We start from the raw sequence: 15,759 nt of genomic DNA, 5'->3' as shown, positions 1-15,759 counted from the left end.
AGGGGAGGTGGTGGGGGGGGGGCATAGTTTCCTGTCAGTTCCCCAAAATTCTGAGTTTATATAGCTTTCTTCATTGATCTTAAAACTATCATCATTCTTCTTTCAAAGAGCCTTCACAATCCTACAATTAAGGATTAAAAGCAAAGCTCCACCCAGACAGTACTGCAGAAGTGGGTGTCAGAAATACTGCTGTGGCCATTTTAGCAGTGAACTGCATTTTATCATGATGTCTATGCAGCAGGAACACCTCTCCAAGGAATCTACCAGCTGTCAATAGCAACAGTGATTTATAGCTCTTAGCATCTCAGGGCCTCTAATAAATTGTAGATTTTCAGAGAGCAGTACAAACCCTGTTTAGTTCATCTCCTGGAATTATAGATAGATATAATACTCTATGTGGTGATGGTTTGTGCCTTGTACTTCTGTTTGTACATCTGTAAATTGAAAGTAATATTTTCCTGCATGGTTAAAAACGCTGTGGAGATAGTTACTGTTATAATTTGCTGGAAAATCCTGGGTTAAGTTCCCAGGAAAAACTGCTAGGGTCTTACTATCATAAAACAACAGAGAAAGCTAATAATGGGTCACTGATATTCTGTAGAAAATGTAGATCCTAATTCAGTGCTCCTATGAGCCTCATTCAGTACTCCTATGAGATTTTTGGAGTGTCATTTGATGAGCTGGTATGTGGGAATAGAAATCTTCCTCTTTCCAGGTATATGCCAAGCCTAAATTATTTCTTAGAAATGCAGCCAGGTACTTGACAATTTATTAATGCTCTAAAATAAGCATTGTTAAGTTTCTTCTTTAATTAGAGTAATTATTTGCTTTTATGTTTTCTTTTGGTTTTTTTTTGTTTTTTTTTTAAGAGAGAAAGAAAAATAGTGCTGGTTGTGGATTTTTGTCTGGGATTTTAATTCAGGAGGATAATCTCTGATTTAGCAGAAAATTGAACTTTGTTTCTCATAAGCCTGAGCTTTCATAAAACCCCGCACATTCACACAAAAGGGAAAGAAGAAAATTTTGTTTCATCTCTTCCACACCAAAGTTTTGAAGAAGAGTAGATGTGCTCTGATGATATGAGAAAAAAAAAGTGTAAAAATCTATTTGGAATTTGTGATGAAATTATTCCAAAACACACATTATTAATAGCAATTATTATACAGTCTGTGACATGTGTAAGACTCAGATGATACAATGATGTTCTTCAAATTGAAGCATGGATTAATAGAGAGAAAATTATTTCATGGCAATGCAACACAAATTTGATTTTGGTCACTTACATATACTTCTAACTTCAGAAAAGTATTTATATAAATATCCCATATATCTGAGTGAAATCTAAGGAAGCAGAGGTGCCAGGAACACGTGACCTTGATCTGTTAGGAACTGACCTCTTTGAGTTCTGAACCTCTAAGACAGATATCCCTAAAGCTCTGAGATTTTTCTGGAAGGTTTTCATGAGATCTCAGGTTTTTGATTAAATATTTACTTTGGTACAAAGACTGCTTTAATAATGGGAAAATATTATTAGAAATTCTTTGCCTGAGGAGACGGAAAATCAGAATGAAACCAGTTGAAAACTGCTTAGTAAGTCTGTAGTTTCAGAGTCTATTTTACAGAGGGCTCAGATTACATTTCTTTCTATGATAAAACTCTAGGCTTGTTAGACATCTTCCAGGCAACCTACATCCGTTCTTTCATCTTCATAACTGATTAGTGTGTTCTTCCCTAACAATTCATGTGCACTCATTTGTTCAGCCTTAAAAGCCTACCTGAAAACAAGCTCTTACTAAGAAGATTGATATTTCACTCCTTTCCTTCATCTGCATCATCTTAATATGATGTTTTCTCTTTGTCTCTTGAATTTCATGTTCGGATGCCTGAATGATTATTTACAACCCTCTCACTGCTCAGAAAATTAAATAATAAAGAAGTGAGTTGAAACCCAAGAGAGAAAAAAGCCCCCTCTGTGCTATTGGCTATCATGTCTTACATCTTTCAAAGCTGCACTAAAAGGCACAGACCAACTTCACATCTGCAGTACTGTAAACCAGATCTGCATAAGCCCTTGAGTCTCACCTTGGCGGAGGCTTCAGCATCTAGCAGATATATGTATTCACTTGAACAGATGTGCAAAAAACACACTACTGATCAGGGGAGCATGCATCATGGTAGAACTCACCGCCTGGAGCATGCTGTCATTGGCTTGGTCCGTGATTTCAGAAACAATGAATAAGGCAGCTGAGGGATGAAGGAAAACAAACACCATACATCACACAAAAGAGTAGAAAAATAACTCAAATCCCTTCTATTTGCAAGGGCATCCTTTGGCTTCTTTGTCACTTTCATAATGCAACAGCCTAGCATGGCACATGGTCATGTCTCCCCTTCCTCCCTTTATTATTCTCTTTGCGAAACTGCATCATGCCTGTGCTGACCCAGAGAGCTTATGAGGTCCCTTTTAAGCACCAAGGATGGCACCAGATCTTTTTTCTAATATTTTCTAATTGCAGATTTTTGTCAATGTCTTGTTACATAGAGAGATGAATGTAACCCAACTTTAGCCACCAAATAGCATGGCAGTGTAAACTGTACCTCTTACTCCTGAGAGAGAGGACATATCATCCCTTTCTGACAGAAATGTGTATGAAGTGGTGACACAAATTAACTCCTGGATTCTCCACTGGCAAGTAACCTGGGCTATGACATGTTTGCTGGCACTGAAAGGAGTGGCATAACATAGCTCAGGTCCCTGTTTCACATCCCTTCCCCTGTGGTATAGGGCTTTCTATCAATTTCTGGCCCATAACTTGGGAGCATGCTGGCTAGGAATGGCACAAGCATCTCCTAACCAAAATGAGATAGGCAACTGTGGTCAGAGGGCTTGAGTGTCTGCCTTGCTACTGTTTACATTACTGCTATGGTTGTAGTTCTACCATCAGTGACTAGGGTCCTAAATCTTGCATGAGTCTCTGCTCTTGGGCAGAATAAACTGACTTTCAGTCAACCACTGACTTTATTGCTATGAGTTGGTTTGAATTTATAATTGGTATAAGAAGGGTGAATTGATTTCATTAATACAATGTTAATGCTGCTTACTCCAGCCTGGAAAAAACTCCCACACAGACATCACAACTAAATCTTGCTTTGATTTCAGTGGGAGTAAGAGACTTCTGCTTTATCTATTTCATGTGTTTTAAAGGATGGTGTTAGCAGTGGATTTGTTCCTGATTTTGCAGAACTGCTTTTTATGCAATGTCTTTCAACTTTATGAAGCCTTAAGGAATCTAGACTACAGATATGCATTTCAAATCTCCTTGGTTTCTTCCAAGTTCACAGAGCACAGCAGGCATACCATAGGTAATGGTACACAATCAGGCAGGGGAAGCCATCCGAAATGATTTTATAATGACCAGGCAAAATATTTACAAAGCCAAAGAGGACTAGGATTTCCTCAATGACTGGGGCAAAACTACAGTGTCTGCAGGATGCCTGTATAGATGTTTTCTTCTTCTGTAAGTTCCATCACACCAAAACTATAGGAAGCCCATATGTTTAAATTAAAAATAAAACTATATGATTCTTGACCTAAATAATTTGTCTAAATTAGTAATCAGTTCTTACAGATTTTACATCTAACCTATTAATGCAAAATCTTGAAAATAATCATCTTATATATACTACCCGTATAGTAATCTTGCACTTCTTTAGAAGCAATGTTATCAAAACAGAAGTTTTCTTCTACCAATTTTATTTTACCTTGTGTGGCTTCATACTCTGTAGAATCAGGACAAAGATTATTCAAGTAATCTGTAGTAAATGATCAAACAAACACAGACATCCAACAATCAAAATTCAGATCAACATAATTTGTAGTGTTGTTAGCTAAAACATTAAATCCTAATCACAAAATCAGACACTGGTTGGGTTTGGAAAGGACATTAAATATCATCTTGTTCTAATCCCTCTGCCATGAGCAGAAACATCTTCCAGCAGACCAGGTTGCCCCTAGCCCCACCCAACCTGGACTTTGAATGCTTCCACGAATGCAGCATCCACAGTAATATCCCACAGCACTCTATTCCCAAATCATTAAGTGCATATATAGGCTTTTTCCAAAGCAAAATTCACCTTTGATAGCATTTTACTTGGAGAATCAAGGCAAAAGAATTGATACAGATTTGGGCTCACATAACTTGGGAGGTATGAATAAACTGTGTCAAAAATGTTTCTCAGTCAAGAGAACTGCTGAGTAGCACCACTTTACAAATAACTCTTATTCTAATGAATTCTGATTTCTCATCTGAATGAATGCTGTTGGTTATATTTGCAGTTAGGCTAAATGAATCATATGCTTTTTATGGGCACAGGAAGGAGACACTAGTTCTGTACAAGCAGGGTTCAAATCTTTACTACCAAACTCAATCATAATCTGAAAATAGACTCTGTAAGAGAGATAAAATAGTGCTTAGTGTGACAAACCTTTAACCAGTGTTTTTTTGGACTACTTTTCTTGGACCATCTGCTTATCCTGTGTCTGGGTCTTTATGCTTTTAAAGACTGTAGTATGTAAGTGCTACAATTTAATAACCCTAGCCTGGAAATACTTCATTCTTACCTTGCTGATTAGTCCAGACTCTTAAATTCTGCATCAAAGAACTACACCTCTGTGCTGAGAATGGTGCTGGGCATGGATGTCTGTTCCCTTGAATGTCTTATCCATACACATTTCTTTTTCTAGTGCTGTGGCTTCCCTGGCATCCTGAACTTCACCTGGCTTTTACCTGCTTTCTAGAAAGCCTCTGCCTGCACTCAGGCAGGCAGGAAGGGGTTAGGTTTAGGCAATATTTAATGTTCCTTTTCACCACTGCAAGCTCTGTCCTCAGCTATGGACTGAGTGGACAAATCCTTTCGGTTGTGGTGCCATAAGTGGTAATCAATATCCTCATAAATACCCTTCCTTATCTGGTAGAATCAGCCAGTTATCACACAGGTATACCTGAGAATCTAAAGGACCGCATTATTCCAGACTCATTCCATCCTAGCAGTCAAAGAGGGGTTTGGTTTCTTGAGGTGAAGAACTAAAGTAATAAACTTATTTTCTGTAGTGTCTTAATCCAGTAGACTTCATCTCAGTATACACAAAAGCTTTCATATTCCCAGTTAGTGTCAGTACATGGGACAAGGAGGAGCTCAAATTGTTTCAAGCATAGATGGAATCCAATCACTGGAGCTTCACTGAAGCTCTTCCAGCTGTCTCACAAAATACCATGCTGCATATTTGCAATTTATCTTGTGGACCACAGAAATGGGAAAACAGAGAATTGAAGGGCTATTTCTGAGAGGTATATGCCAATTCCTTTCACATAAATGCAATATTTGTGTGCATGCATCATAAAAACTATGGATCACAAGAGACTGCTAAGTACTGCAAGCTGCAGGTCTGGGAAGTTGCCCTTAATGTAGACACACCAAGAGAGGGAAGAAAGTCCAACAGAAAGTAGGTCCTACTATTGGAATCCAGTGTTCATTTGTATTGCTTGTACTGAAAAAACAAACCCAGCTGTGAACAATGAGTTGCATCCTTGATCAAAGTGTCTGGAGCAAGATGAAATTGCCAGTAATCTGTGCTGTTAATAAAGTTTTCATATGGTCACTTTGTTCTGCTGCTTTTATAGAAACTCCTTCTAGTATGCTGTGCCCTTCATCAGCTGTATGGGCAGGATTTATGGCTTCCTTTTTACTGTCCCATGAATAACTAATCTTGTGTCCTTGTCCACCCACACATATGCATACTTCCAAAATATTTCTCCATCTTTATGTCTATGCATCCTTGCTCTTTTTTGTTCTGACTAAATTACATGACAACACTAAGTTTCATTGTTACATTTCACGATTTCCTTCCCTAGCCAGTTCTAAACTTCGCAATTCTTTCTAGGGGCCACATTCTGCTTCAGAAAGCCTACTCTCCTCACAGGCTCAGACTTACTAGATTTGGGATGGCTTGCAGAGAAGGAACATAAACCTCCTTGGAGAGACTCAGGTAGTAGTTATACATATGGTCCTGAATGTAAAGGGAAGGAATAACTATAAATGTAAAATTTGTAAGTGTACTGTAAAATGTAAATTTATATCTCTGCCTGCTATAATTCAGTAAAATTGGACTGGTTTTTTGACTAATCACTAGCTTTTGGTGTACTGTGCGTAGAACTTACGGTGCAGTACTGGGTACAACTGCTTTGTTGATAAGAAGATGGCACCTGCCACTCTCATAGAGGATGAAGTTCAGAGTCTCCTTGATGAGGTCACCTGTCTTCTGCTGTCTCTGATAACTACCCTCGACATAATAAAATAAAAAATCATACCTATTTGTTGCTAGTCAGGCTGAACTCTGCCTCTCCTAATTCACAGAAGGAAAAAGCCAAGAAGGAATGGCTAAAAGCACCTGACTATGCTTTTTTATGGCCTTTCAACATGGCTATCCTGTAGAAGTGCCTGCCTCTTCCCAGGCTGCCTGAGACTTCCTGAATTCTGAACAAAGCATATTGAAGTTCCCAGGAAATCCCGTACTGCTTTAGCCCTATTTTAGCTGTTACGGCATCAATATGTAGCACAGTGGAGGCACAGAACATCAGGGCAGTGTTTCTATTGGATTCTTTTGAGAGTGATTTTACTGACCTGTGAGTATCACACGATACTGGAAGACACGGTGTACCACTTTCAGAAGCTGGTGTTTCACACTGTAAGGGCTGTCACTTGAGCTCTGCTGTCCTCAGCGGAAGGGAGGAAACACAGACGTCAAGGGGAATGTGAGCTCAGCAGCAAATTGTCATCTTAGTTTTAATCCTAGTTATTAACTCTAATTCAAAGAGCTTGATAAGTTAATAAGTGACTGAGAAACCACTCCAATAATATACTCAGCAAAATATACTCACGGATCTGTAGATTCACCAACACAAATTCTGTATGCACAAACGGGAGTGTGTGGGCAACAGAGACAGAAACAAACACAGCACGCAAAAGTGAATTTCTCACTTCAGTTTTAGCACCAGGGCTGTGAAAAAAGACTATTCTTCCATTCCACCCTATGTGTGAACACTGGTGAAGTTCCAGAAAAAAATAAATCCTTGAGTAATCCCCATGGCAAAGCCATGCATTAGTGCACGTAAAAAACCATGTAAGCCTTACCTCAAACTCCTGAATCATGGTCGCCAGTTGGGAATATTTAAGGCACATTTCATCTAGCAAAGCCAAATTCCTGTCAAATTGCATAATGTATGCTGTGTGGTGATTCAGCCTTGATTTTCTGGAGAGAAAAACATCAGCAACTTTCTGGTGTTCATCCCTAAGTCCACAGAAAGAAAAGAAGCAGCAAATAAACAAATAAATAATAAAAAGTAAAGAAGTAGAGCCATACTTCTTGTTTATTGTATTAGGCCCACAGTGGCTCTATACACTGTGCACTAGGCTGAACAGCAGGAAGGGAGTGCTTCAGGACAGACGGACAATACTACAGGCTGCTGTAGCATGGGCATCATAGGGGCTGGTCCTTTGTCTGTGCCTCTGCCATAGCAGCATGTGAAGCTCCTTTCAGGACATGGCTCTTGCTCTGTAGCAACTACACTGCTCTTGTGAATAGACCTGCCAATTGCTGCAGTGCTTTGAGCACTGTTTGTGAGGGAGAATATAACATTTGTTGTAATATCAGATCTTCAGCTCTCCTTCACTGCCTGATTCTCAGCACTGCCTCACTGTCATCTGTCTCAGTATTCAGATCCACAGTGTTGAAATATTTATAAAGCATGTACAAGGAGAGAGCAGAACAAAATCTGAGTTCACAAAAGAGGAATCATACTTAAAAGAGGAACGTGAGCTCCTGGGGATGTCCAGAGCAACAGAGCATCTGGGGGAGTGCAGGCACAGGGAAGAGCTTACTGGAAGCTTCAAGTGTGGTAATGACCTGGGAACCTATTTGAATGCAGGTGTATAGCATGTATGTATTATCTGTTGTGCTGGCAGCATTTGCAATACAGTCCTCTTTTATCCCCAGTGCCACACAGTAGTTCTGGACAGAACTCTTAGGGTATTTATGGTTGCATTCCTTTTGTCTAAGGGAACTGGCAGCATGCTGTTAGAGTAGGTTCTGGCTTCTTTAGACATTTTAGATTCCAGAAATCACTATTTTAAATGTATAAATGATAAATCATTGGTGATACTTTTTAAGTCTTTCTCTCAACAGTCCCTTGATGGGCACAAACCAAAACACAATTCCCTTTAGGCTCTCCTTTCCTTGTTGTATGCTTTTATTGGGAAGAGCAGGGCTGCAAGGAGACCTGTGCCCTACATTAGGATTGTTACTGAAAAATTCTACTTGTTTAACTGACTTCCTTAATTGCTCAGTGTCTGTGCAGAAATAGGATCATCCACTCTCAGTGAACAATGCCTCCTGGAGTTTGGCAAGTTAGAGTTGTGGGGCTTCATGGTCCATCATTCAATAGAACTTGTCAGCCTGGCTTAAGTCAGGGGTCTCCTCAGAGGAACAATTTTGGAGCACTGTCTGTCCTATTCATAGTCTTATTCTCTCATGTCCTATTCATGGTTTTATTCTCTTTTCCCTGTAAGGATGTTTGATGGAGTCCCATTAAAAGGCTGCCAGAGTCCATTTGGCTTGAAAGCCTAGGGTAGTGGATCCCTGCCTTGTGCTGGGAGCAAGGGGGTGTCCCTTAACTGAGACCTACACAGCTGCTATGTAGATTTCTGTAAGCAGATGATCTTTAGGATCCATTCTGATGTAAGCTGTTCCTGCTTTCCACAGCATGAGTCTGTGACCTTCAGGCCACGGGTGTGAAGCCACTTGGTGATGACTGAGAAGTGGCAGGGAATAATGCATATGAAGCTGGCTGTTCTCACACTGACTGATGGGGCCATTTCAAAGTCATGGGCTATTCACTGCACACACATTTCAGTATTTGATTTCTTAACCTGACAGCCTCTACATTTACTTCCTTCCTGTCTGTATGCAAAATTTGCCATAGTAGTTCAGATTCTACTCTTTTCATTTCTCCTTGGATGGTCAAGGGAACACAAATTAATTCACCAACCTGCTGTGGAGGGTATGTAAGGCCATCAAACTATGCCATTTTGTACTTGCCATTTATGGACTCTCTCTTCCAGTTCTTCCAGGATGTCTTGGTGTAAGTCATAAATTTCAGGGAGTTCACTTAAACCTTGCTTGAGTTTAACTTCCTCTTGTTCATTTTCATCATCATCTCCAAGGACTTTCAAGATACCTTCATAGAAATCCTGTGAACAACAGTATTGAAATGAGGCAAACAGACTTTAAATATATTTTCTGAAATTATTATTACAATTTCTTGATTCCTAAACTATGCTTTCTAAGAATTAAAAGATATGCTATCAACAGCAATAGTGATTAGTACGGCAAGGAGATCATAGAATATGTTTTCTTTCATCCATTAGTTAATACACTGTTTCAGCTGAATTCCACAATGCTATCAATCTAAAATGGAACATTTCACCAGATCAAGCCATAAGACCCTTATGTATATAATGATTTGGTATCTTTTTATTTACCTTGCCTTTCCTCCTGCTTCCCTGGGTGTGATTTTTCTCATTTTTACAGTGTTTCTTAACCCAAAATGTAATTTTTAAAAATGAAGGGTGAGATTCTCACCTCATTGGATCCAACATCTTGACATGAAAAACATGAACAACTATATGTCTTGTGCTAGAAATTGCACTAGCTACACTTCTGATGTTAAAATTTAAGGTATGGAACAAATAATTTCCCCTACGAAACCTGAGTTATTTCTTCCTCATCTTAGAAATGGTTTTGTCATGAAATGGTTTATAAATTATGTAGGCATAGGGGTAATTTCCTCTATATTAAAATATAGCCCACTGTAGTACATAATAGGGCACCTATTTCAGAGGGCATAACAAAATACTTTCCCAGATTTGAGTTGCCAAGAAATGAAATTCTGTTGCCTGAACTTTTAGGGACAATCTTATGAACTTCCCTGGCCCATACTGGGATTTATCATGGCATTTCTTATGATTCTGGCTTCTGTCTATTTAATTTTTTTTAAAAGTAGATAGAGTTATTAAGGAGGACTCTAAAAAGAACAGACTTCCATAAAACTTGAAAATGTCCAGGTATGAGCAACTCATCAGAGTATGCTTCACTGTGCATCTATACTTTACATTGGGTTGCCCACTTTGGACCGATGAAATCAAGGTTGCTGTATTGATTTCAGCATGGTGAGATCTGATTGGTATGACTTTGATCCTGCTGAAAGGTTCTGCTCTTACAGAATAGGAGAGAGTCTAGTCAAAGAACTAGAACTCAACAGAACAAACAGTCTAGTCAAAGAACAAAGAACTCAACTTCAAAACTCCTCCTTCACAGATAGGAACTGACTCCAGGCAAGATCAGGTTTTAGTTTCCTCAGATTAATTCCTGGCCTGTCTGTTGTTACTGTCAACTGCAATGTCCACACTGGCTCTCTATGAACTGGGGTGGCTGGATTGTCTAATGGATAATAGCCAAGAGTCACAGATAGAAAATGTTGGGGGTTTTAGCAACTATAACAGCTGAAACATTTGTTTTCTGAAAAGCCACTAGAACAAAGTAAAAAAAAGATCATGATGACAGTTTTCTTTTTGATTAACTAGATCCTGGATAAAACAATATAATAAAGATTTCTGAAAAACTACTACTATGTTTCCTAATTATCTGGGTCTAATTTCTGCAACATGTCCTGCCCCAGTACCATAAATAATCCCAACGTTGTGCTATTAAATTTCCAATTTTTTTCTGATGTGAGTTAGCCTATCAAAGTTCATGTTTCAGCCAGTGTATAATCCAGAAGTCTTTCAAGCAACTAAACCAATCCACCTCTCTTCTGGATGCTTTTACTAACTCAAAGGAATCTGCAACCTTTCAAAGCCCTCAGTCATCATAATTAATCCAGACCAGGGAAAAGGAAAGAATCTAAAGGGTTCTCTCAGCTTATTGTACCTAGACAAATGAATAGTTTGTAGTTCAATAGTGATGTGCTTAAGTAATCTATTACATTACAGAGATGTAATATTTTCCAAATTAACATCAAACAGCTCTGTATCTGTCCACTTTACACCACAACAAGCAACAGGACTAACACTCCTTTCCCACAGTGTCTCAGTAGATTTAATTAGTTATTAATTGTCTGTCCCCTTGATTATAATGAATTCTCAGACAAATAATTAAATTCCAGTTGCCTGGATAACCAGCTTTCTAATGATTAACAAAAACCCTGGAGCATAACAGTAATCACTATAAACGTCCATTAAAAATAATTATGTCAGTGTTGAAAATGCTGAGTGTCAGTGAGGCTATTAATCAAATGCAAAGTGCTTTTCTAGTCTCAGTAACTGTAATTAGTCATGGCACCTGAAGGTCTCCAAGTCTCTCACAAAAGCCCAATGTCTAAGTACAGGAGGTACTAAACACTGAGTCCATACAATTCTCTGACGGATCAAAACTTTCTTAAAACAGCTTCATGAACAGAAGTTGTTCAGTTCAGGGCTCTGGTGTGATAGCTACAAAGCTCAATCTAATCCAGGGTTTGATAAGCCTATAGATCTCACACCAGTCTTATGCCTGTACCTGCATGTGCATGGGAAAGCATAATCCAAGCTGCCTGGGTGACACAGAAGGTTAGCAACTCGGCTATAGAAATACATTTCTGAAACAGAAACCTTTTCATTACATTTTGAGCATCCATAAATAAGCATTTTATAGCCATCAAATAGCCATATCCTTAACATCCCTGATATAAACCCTACAAATAATGAAGTGAAATGAAGAGGATCAAACCCTACAGTCACAAAGGTTGTTGGTTTGGAGTTTTTTCCTTCTTTTGTTTGTGAACATCACTAATACACACAAGTTATGTATTTTCCCTCCAGAGATGCCTCTGAAGAATTCTGTTCTCTGCTGTAAACAGAGACTGAAACCTGAAGTTTGTTATAAGAGTATGAGACCAGGAGGAATGCAGGGTTTCAACAAAATTTTATGGCTTATGCAGAGCTCTGCCTAACTGGCACACAATTAGCTCTTGGAAGAGACTCTGACTCCCTCTTTGAGGTGATGAGCCTCCCCACAGGATGCTGGGATATGAGATGCTTTACTGATGCTGGGAGTGCTGGCTGATACTAACAGGAAACAGGGTGTGAGGTTTTGGGTGAAAAACTAATAGTTACGTGGCTCCAGGCTACAGAAAGGTAGTCCAATTTACCTAGGATCAGCAACCTTGATAATTTTGTAGCAGGCATTTGTTTCTCGGTACTCTTTCAAAGAAGTCAGCAATGCCAGCAACCACAGGGTTTTGGGAGAACACTTATCAAGAAAGTTCTGTACAGGATTCAACATCTGTATGAAATGTGATATTCTAATAAAAGAGAAAGAGGTGTAGTTAATGGGACAAGAGTTAATTCTAGGTTTAGCGTCCAGGCTTTTGTGAACAGATGCAGAAACAGTGGGTTTAGAGTTTCTCTCCAACAATGGGGGTGAATGTGCTTTGGAGTCCACCTGCAAATTTCAACTGTAGCAATCCTATATACATGTAAACAGACATTTTGCAAGATGAATACATCCCATGCACGCTGTTATCATTTCTGTGGTTCGGCCCTGCTGCTAGTTAGCCTTTATTAGCTAAATGAGTTAAATGAGAACATTTAACCTTGAATGAGAGCAGGACTCTAATGAAAGAAAGGAAAACCAATCTCTTGTCAGCTAAACGACTTATCAGGCAGGTAGTTTACCCTGAAGAAAAAAAAATGCCTCTCTGTACATATAAGTATATGCTATGTTGGGTGACTCCTTTACTTCAACTTGTACTTGAAAATAACTTGGAGTGCAGTAATTCATTCTGGATTCAGAATGCCTGTTTATTTTTTTTCTGTATATAACAGAACAGGCCAAATTAGATCAGTTTATCCAATGGGGATGAATGAATCCCAATGGAGACTACTACAACCAGTCAGTGTAGCAGTAGTCAGAAAATTATAGGAATGAAGTTATTTTCTACCTGTACTGTAAAAAGCTAATGGTTCTGCCATCTGCAATGGGTTGAAAGCAACTATGACTATTAAAAAGATGAGTACACAAAAGAAGAAAAAGTTAGGATTTTGACTTACAGGTGTAGCTAAACAGATAGCTCTATTTGAAAGAAGACCTTTTAGAATTGTCCAAGAAATGCTGATCAGTTGCTAGATTTGCTTGGGTTTCTTATTTTTCATCTTCTAAAGCACTAGTATAGACAATTCTAATCTAGTCATAATGAAAATCCTAGTCCTTGCATATTGACTACAATGGCAGGAAAACAGAAGGAGAAGGGAGTACACTGTGGGAGGATGGATTGTGAGGGAATAAAGATAGTGCTGAAGGCAATCTTCTCCCTGAGGAGTTGCAGCTGTACTAATTACCAAAGAGTTGGAACAGCCTTGCCTTTAATAGGTCACAGCTGTGTCCAATAAGGATGGGCCAATAGGGATGGGTGTTACAAAAGAGTGGGTTAGCTGGTCAAGAGGAGAGTTGGAGTTAGTTTGCTATGCTGCTGTGAGGAGTAAGGGTTAGGTGATTGTGTTAGGGATATTGAGGGTTAGTATGTGCTGCTAGGGACAGAAAAGGTTAGGTGGTTGTAATAGGGACAGGAAGAAGTCAACTAGCTGTGCAGAAGAAAGAGAAGAGGAGTCAGCATTGTGAGGAGCTGCCCGTGAGAACGCAGAGAGACGGTATGAAAGTTTTACAGTAAGATGACAAACTAACAGTGACAGTCAGTTTCCATCCACCAACTGGTGCCAAGCACTGACACCAACAATTGGTGGCCAGTATGGGGATGGATTCTGATACTATGCTACCATTAATATTGTATTTGCCAATAGTAATTTTTAGTCCTATGGTTTGATAAGCAGTTCCTCTGCAGATTGAGGTTCCTTCTCACTGGTTTGCAGCATAGTGTTTCTAGCATCCGGCCTGCATTTGAGCTAGAAACTGTGATGTTCTAGTAGAAAATGATGATTGTAGAGCAAAGCCATTCTTTATTAGACCAAGAGAAATAGCTGAAACACAGCATTTCTGTGAACAAAAAGTGCACATTGTACTAGAAGGAACACATTGCTAGATTGTGTCTGAATTAGAAAACCTCTGAATGCCTGCAGTCTAAGGATTATGGGTGACCTTGATTCTAGGTCTTGAAAACAAAGTCTCAACTTGCTCTTTATTGCATTGTCTTATTGGGAGGAACAAAAGTTCTACAAAGCAGACTAGAACTGAACTGCTTCCCAGATTTTGAATTAGCTTCATGTTGTTGTTAGCAAGGTAAAGAAATCTTAAAAGGGTACAGTGCAATCCTTTCAAGATGTTAATCTTGAAAGTTCTTGCAGTCACCTGCCAGAGAAAAATGATGTAAATTTACACAAAGCAGAGGTCTGACCTCTACTACTGTAATGGCTGAATCAGCTTTTCTGCACATATCTCTAGTCTGTATTAAAGAAAAGGGAATGGTCTGATGGGTGAATAAATTCACCTGTGATATTTCCATAATTTTCAAAATAGATGTGTGAGCTTCTATTAGGGAATAACACTGGGGAAAAAAAAAAAGGGTGTGAGTGTACAGAGCAGATGCATTAGTGGAAGATCTTCACTATTTTTCCACCTTTGTTTTCATGTGGGGATACTGGCACTTCAGCTACAGAAATCATGTCTGCACACAGTGTGTTTTTACCTTGTTCACACCACAACACCCACCTGGCATCCAGACTTTTATGCTTTTCAGTAAAATACATACATCCATCAACACATGTGCCTACAAAATAATTTTACACGTGTATCTAGAATTGTAATTGCTTCCCTAGTCAAGCTGGTATTTTAATGGACTGATACTAATGGGAAGCCATCCATATTTGACATTTGTAAGGCAGCTAGGGAGGACAACAGGAAATCTTGTTGCAGCCTGAATTATGTATTGCGTAAAATGGTGCAGGATTTTACAACCACTTTCACTTCTAGAATGAAGGTGGATTTAATAGATTCGGCATATTGCAGAATCCAAAGCTACTTTAGACATCTAGGCATTATACCTGAGGGGAGGGCATACCTGAGGGAAGAGTTCAAAGGGGGAAAAGACACCTCCATATTACAGCTAAGTGCAAACATGAGGTGCTGTACAGTATCTTATGAACGAAGTCTGACTCGTGGAGGTTTTTGGAGGTATCTCCATCACAGTCAGCAGTCCCTCTCTAAATGATGACAGTGACACTCCTGAATTAAGAAGTGGCACATCTCCTGTAGCAGACTGAATGACCCCTGATCAGTATAGAGCAGTGATCTCACATTTCTCACTACTGGACTCAGCAGAATCAAGGCCAGATGAACAGCAGAAAATGCTATCGCAGCAGCCACAATTAGTCTCTTATCCTGCCATACAGGGTACAATCTAGGTCAGGAACCCTGACCTCAGCATACACTCATATGCAGCCAAATAGACACATTCATCCAAAACACTGCAAATGAATTTCAGAACCAGCCGACTGTACAGTATGCACTGAGAACACAGTATGAGTGCAGCTTTTTACCAGGTATTGTCCTGATCCAGATGTGCTGGTGTGGCTTCCTTCTGCTTTTAAGAGATAGACAGATTTATCTGAAAGCAATTTTGGCTCGACATTCCCACTGTGGAAGCTCCCCAGCCA

At 39.3% G+C, this 15,759-nt stretch overlaps 1 protein-coding gene across 3 annotated transcripts in view; it reads right to left on the bottom strand.

Moving 5' to 3' along the window:
- The window catches only part of FGD5 (FYVE, RhoGEF and PH domain containing 5), a 79,598-nt gene that overhangs the window by 25,841 nt on the left and 37,998 nt on the right, over positions 1 to 15,759 (bottom strand). For 2 of the 3 annotated variants that reach the window (XM_021542532.4, XM_085590200.1), the window contains exons 6-10: positions 9,155 to 9,306; positions 7,192 to 7,348; positions 6,682 to 6,769; positions 3,763 to 3,813; positions 2,186 to 2,244 (exon numbers count right to left, since the gene is read on the bottom strand). In XM_021542532.4, coding sequence (XP_021398207.3) covers positions 2,186 to 2,244; positions 3,763 to 3,813; positions 6,682 to 6,769; positions 7,192 to 7,348; positions 9,155 to 9,306 — 507 coding nt within the window. The remainder of the gene's footprint in view (positions 1 to 2,185; positions 2,245 to 3,762; positions 3,814 to 6,681; positions 6,770 to 7,191; positions 7,349 to 9,154; positions 9,307 to 15,759) is intronic. The other variant, XM_085590199.1, reaches the window with a different exon arrangement.

The sequence above is a fragment of the Lonchura striata genome, chromosome 12, assembly GCF_050655825.1.
Source record: "Lonchura striata isolate lonStrDom1 chromosome 12, ASM5065582v1, whole genome shotgun sequence".
Lineage (NCBI taxonomy): Eukaryota > Metazoa > Chordata > Aves > Passeriformes > Estrildidae > Lonchura > Lonchura striata.
The sequence above is the reverse complement of the archived record's forward strand: the minus strand, read 5'-3'. Positions and strand labels throughout refer to the sequence as shown.